The sequence below is a fragment of the Nymphaea colorata genome, chromosome 11, assembly GCF_008831285.2.
Source record: "Nymphaea colorata isolate Beijing-Zhang1983 chromosome 11, ASM883128v2, whole genome shotgun sequence".
NCBI lineage: Eukaryota > Viridiplantae > Streptophyta > Magnoliopsida > Nymphaeales > Nymphaeaceae > Nymphaea > Nymphaea colorata.
This window is the reverse complement of record NC_045148.1, coordinates 18,688,357-18,693,685: the sequence shown is the minus strand read 5'-3', so window position 1 is coordinate 18,693,685 and position 5,329 is coordinate 18,688,357. Positions and strand designations below refer to the sequence as shown.

Genomic DNA, 5,329 nt, shown 5'->3' with positions numbered 1-5,329 from the left:
GTTTTTCTCTTGATATTTCTTATACACGTTACGGTACAATAAACAATATAAACTGTATATGAAAGCTTCGATCTCTCCTTTTCGTTCTTGCTAGTTGTTTTGATTAAATCTGATCAATGGGAGTTGATGCATATGGCCAATTTGATAAAGCACCAAAAAGTAATTCTCAAAGCGCCAAAATTTGTCATTTTTCCCCCTAATCTCTTCCTCAAAGTGTGAGTTCTCCCTTTCAAATTGAAACCAATCTTCACGAAAATGAAAACCGCGACGACGTCTATATGGCCAAATCTGAACAAATTAATAAGAACACGCATCAAGTAGCTCGAGATTCGACGACCACTAAATTTCCTGCTTCTCTTTATCTATTATTAATCAATTTTCTTCCTCACGCCAATTATGTCGTTTGTCTTCATCAGTTAGCAATGATACAAGGTACTGTTCCTTTGAGCTTGAGGACGACTAATTTAATGAGAGAGAAAGATTAAACTATAGGGGAGGGGACTGCTGTTAGTGTCATTTTGATTGGTAGGCAAGAGCCTGATGTAGTTGGGGTGGTGAGTTTGGTGTGGGAGAAGGGCAGCGGAGGAGCCACAGAGGGAAGGGAGAAAGTATTAATGGTGGGTGGGGATGTGACCTCCTTCTCTTTAAAATTAGAGGCATCTGTGCAGATATACGTCAGCGGCTGATGTAGATATATATATATTGCAGCCGCAGAAATGGGGTAGCTGGGGCATGGCGAAAAGTTGTATCTGCATGCTACCAGAATTTCAAAATTTTGGGATTCTTTAAGTAATTAAATTTCTACTGCATGAGTGTCGTCTACATGATAATTTTTATAAGTATTGATCTTCCAATTCTTGGAATCTGACATGGCCGGAAAGATGTCAGTTTTTGGTGATCTGGAGATCAGTATGTCTTTTTGTGCCAAAGAAACTAACATGTTTCTCTTATCAAATGAACCGTGTTGATTTAAAATAGAAACTTTCAAATATTTGGTGGGTCGTCTTAGTTGATCCTTGTATTGGCCGTCGCCGGAATATTCCCGCCAGATAGGATAATCCGGCTCCGGGATCATGGAAGTCAACTTGGAAGAAACGGTGACGCAGGTGCTGCCGTTTATGAGCATGAAGATATTTTCATGAAATAAATTATGGGAGAGGCCTTAGCTGAATTTCAGTAATTTGCAGAGAGAATTTGTTTGTAAATTATTTCTATCAAAAGAAAAAAGTGAAGGGCTCCATAAATACGATGGGAGCTAGCGACTCGTCAACGCGGGCCACCAAACTCTGGCCTGTATATGAGATTTTAAGAACGGGAACCAAAATTGTTGTTTTAAGGAAGGAGTCATTTTCAATAGAACTTCCAAGAAGCTTCCATTAGGACTGTCTTTTAGTCATGGCAATCTCAATTAAGAAGGTCAGTCATGGCGCAGGAACCAGAGCAGAAACCTGGGCCTGTGGGCCTGGTTAAGCACCGTGGAGGCCCATCCCCACATGCTCCTGTCAGCTGGAATGCAGCCAACAGTGCTCTGCAGGAGGATTGGATCCGCCACAGATACTTGAAAGCCGCCGTTGGAGCTGGTGGTCTGGCAGTTATCTTCATCTTGATTCAAACTAGATCTGGAGAAGAAGATTGGGAAATGCTATATGTCAGAGGTACACTTTTCCATTTCTCCTCAATCTGCGGTCTTTCTGCGTTCCCATATTTGGCAAGGCTGCAATTGACAGTAAGCAACCTGCAATTGAAGCTTTCCATTTGCTTATTGCCGTCCCTAACTCATTCGTGCAAAAGAATGTTGAGATCTAGACGGGGATTAGGATCCGTAATTGGTTCCCACTGTTTGAGATCGATTTTTCTTTATTGTAGATAGCCTATTTTTGGTCAAGAAAGGCAGAGGAATTGAGTAGGAGTGCAGGACCTTTTTTTGTTGTTTCCCTACGTTCATAATTTAATAAGAAAGTAAAAGAAAGAACTGTGTGCAGTAGTAGTAGAATCAGTGTAAAAAATCTATGAACGAAACGAATTTAGCATACATTCTTTTACTTTCTTACCACAAAGAAAATAAACGGCCCTAGGAAGTGCATCATAGGTGAATAGAAGATGCTAGTGGCCAGAAGGAATCTATCTTACTGTATAAAAGACGGTTCAAAAGAGGAAGCCACGGTCTCTTTTAATTTCCCGTCTCGTCCACTGCCCATAACTAAAACCTCCTTTTTTCATATTTATCTTACCGTCACTAGTGCTGATCACTCTGTAAAAACTGGACTGGCCTTTAAACTTCAGAGTCCTTTAATGCATGGGTGCCAACGGCAGGGAGGCAGAGGAGATGGCCATGGTTGAGGGAGAACCCCATTGCTAGCAGCGATAGAAGTAGCCCTTACACAGTCACATTGTATGGTGGCCCCTGTTAAAATGCATATATATATTAATGATCCATTATCGCAATCTCTCACGATCCATGCTCTTTCCACCGCCCTTCACTCTCAATTCAGTCAATCTATATATGGATTTGGAGAAGCTTACGACTAACCTCGTCGGCTCAAGCTTCCTTTGACATAGAGAGTCTGAAATGATAAATTGAGGACAAGAAAATGAACTTCTCTTGCTAATGTTGAAATCTTTCCAAATGTGTTTGATTTGTTGTTCCAATGTTGAAATTGAATGCTATGGTTCTGTTTGATCGAGATGAATGCGGAGCACACAAAACACACCAATCGTGGTAAGAAGCGAATTGCTGGAAAAAAGACGGAGAATAAAGGAACGCCGTCACTATTTCTCGATTGTATCATATGTGCAAGTTACTCGAGATGATATAGACTTCCTGCTTAGCTTTTCCCAACAACATTAGAGCAGGACGTCCTGCTGCTTTGAGAACAGCAAATCGAACGCACTTTAATAATTCTCAACTAAAATTTGATGCTGGCAGTCTCAGTTGTGTTAGATTTCATCAATGGTCTTGTTCTTTCCCAACTCTTTTATTTGCACTTCTCGATTCCTTCTACCTACATTCTAATATGTTACTCTTTTCAGTTACTAATCCTTCAGCTTCCAAGATTAATTAAACTTGCTCTATCATTCACCTTACTCCAATGCATCTTTCATGGTGAGTCATGAATGACTATCATATGAGCGACCGCTTGGGCATGCACCATCTTGATGGTAGGTGGAACCGCAAGAAGAACAAAAAGTCAAGAAATTATATTATCAGAACCCATTTTGTGATTAAAACTATAATATATTCTCAAGAAGAAGAGGAACGGAGAGTGCACAGTCGTTGGAACTTCAAAAAACCTGGGCACATAAAGCTTGTGTAAAGCGCTTACTTTGTAGACAGATCTAAATCAACCAACTGAGCTCTCAACGTGTTTGGCGGTGCCCGTACTGGAACCATCTTGATAATTTCCAACTTCCGTCGCATGCGAGGACTCTCAACGATTTCATAATCAGCAGCCTATCTTTCAGTTCCCACCCTCCCTGATGCATGGCGCGTGCCACATCAATGCCGTGGCACCAAGGGATACCTGTAGGCTCTAAGTTAAGGATTGAAAAATGACAAATGTACAAGAGCAATCAAGCACCAACGCGTAAATAAAGGCACTTCATGGAACCGTGTGAACAACTGCCCACACAAGCCTGCATTTGGCTCCCGCCACTGCAGGAAAGTCATGCTGAAAGATTATTTCTGACGAACAGCCATAGCCATAATAGCCATACTAGAGAAACAACGTCATTAAAGCTCTTAATTCAATGGGGAAAATTAATTTCCCTACGTAAATTATGTATGATGGTTCATAAGTAGAGATGGTATTACAGGGTGTATCACACCCCAACCTTTTGACCCTCAAATAATTTTTTTTTCTAAACATAAAGCATTGAGGTGCGATTACACAACAATTCAAAAAAAGATGGAGCTACGTCATTTGAAACAATGGGGCAAACTTTCATTTATATAACAATTTCAATTCATACAAAATCGCACTTATGTGTATGACAAAAATGCCTCAAACCACAATGATGCCTAACAAAAATAAGACATCAAAAAGTCCAAACCATGACGCGCCGGCACTACCAAAGACCCAAAACCTCCCCAGTAAGATGTGAGTGAAGCCATATGATCAACCTGCTGTCCCGGGTCCGCCAAAACCTGAAAAAGAAACAATTGAATGTTTAACCTTCGCAGTATGACAACAAGCCAGGAAAATCCCAAACCCTCTTAGGTAGGGCTCAAATATGAGAACAATCATAAAAACAATCTATCATCATGTCGTGTTAGGGCATAAACACATCATTTGCCAAGAAAACTCCTAACATAGACCACGACATGAAAAGGCCACAGTAACACAATTTCAATCACATGCAAGACATGCTTAAACATTTCATTTCAGTCATAGCATTCACATGCCTATCAATCACATATATTCGTTCACACACATTTCATTCACATACATTTATTTTCATTACCTTTAGTGAATTGACAGTTCCTGTAGGTGCAAACACAGACACGTGCACACCATGGGCGGCCCATAGCCAAGAGACAACCCCCGTGGTGGCCCATAACTGTATGGATCTATTCATCCGCTGCAGCGGTAGAGCACTCATCCATGGATGTGTGAATTCCAATGAGAGATACTCAGTCTTCCCTAGGACACCCAGATTGAGAAGGCGGGAGCCCAACGCTCCAATTACATCACACAACAGTACCCTGGGGCCTTGCACCGCCTGCTCTATGCAACCCAATGGGACGAGAGAGTGAAAAAGGGAAAGACGTTGAAGCAGTCGAGGGAGAAAAGGGAAAGACGAGAGAAGGGGCGTCGGGCTCCTCTTCACGTGGAGCTCGGGTCCGGGTTTGGACCCTGATCCGACCCGACCTGCCTAGAAGTCCATAACATTACAGGGTCCCTCTTGAATTCTGCTTCTTGCTGGTTTTGAATTATGAAGATCCGTGAGGATTGAGAGAGAGAGAGAGAAAACAAAGGAACGAGAGAAGGAAGAAAAGTTCAGAAAATGAATCACTTGTATATTTGCTATTGATTATACAAGGTATTTATAGAGTACAAGAGAGATGACATTATAACAAATAAGGCAAGAAATAAAATCGTAGAATCAGATCCCAAATTAATAGTGATTGATACAATTTTATTTCTTGCTGAAATCATTTCGTAATTCAAGCTCTTTCCTGTTTCAAGATCTTTCCTTAACAGCCTCCTGCAAACTGAACAGCAGCTCCACGACGTTGAGGTTGTTTCTAAAATCTATGAACATCATTCCTCCTAGAGCTTTCGTCATTCCATCCGCTAATTGCTCTTTAGTACGAATGAGATTCACTTGG

The 5,329-nt window shown here is 41.2% G+C and overlaps 1 protein-coding gene across 1 annotated transcript; it reads left to right on the top strand.

Moving 5' to 3' along the window:
• The first annotated feature begins 1,357 nt into the window (after positions 1-1,357).
• LOC116263628 (uncharacterized) lies at positions 1,358-2,863 on the top strand. The gene is made up of 2 exons (XM_031643361.2): positions 1,358-1,655; positions 2,284-2,863. The coding sequence occupies exons 1-2, from the start codon at positions 1,424-1,426 to the stop codon at positions 2,409-2,411; spliced, it is 360 nt and encodes a 119-aa protein (XP_031499221.1). The 5' UTR covers positions 1,358-1,423; the 3' UTR covers positions 2,412-2,863.
• Positions 2,864-5,329: the final 2,466 nt, after the last annotated feature.

Excerpts from the sequence above, each read along its gene's own strand:
- LOC116263628 (XM_031643361.2), top strand. The coding sequence starts at position 1,424 with ATGGCGCAGGAACCAGAGCAGAAACCTGGGCCTGTGGGCCTGGTTAAG. Across the intron at positions 1,656-2,283 it reads GGAAATGCTATATGTCAGAG|AGTCCTTTAATGCATGGGTG; the intron begins GTACACTTTTCC and ends TTTAAACTTCAG.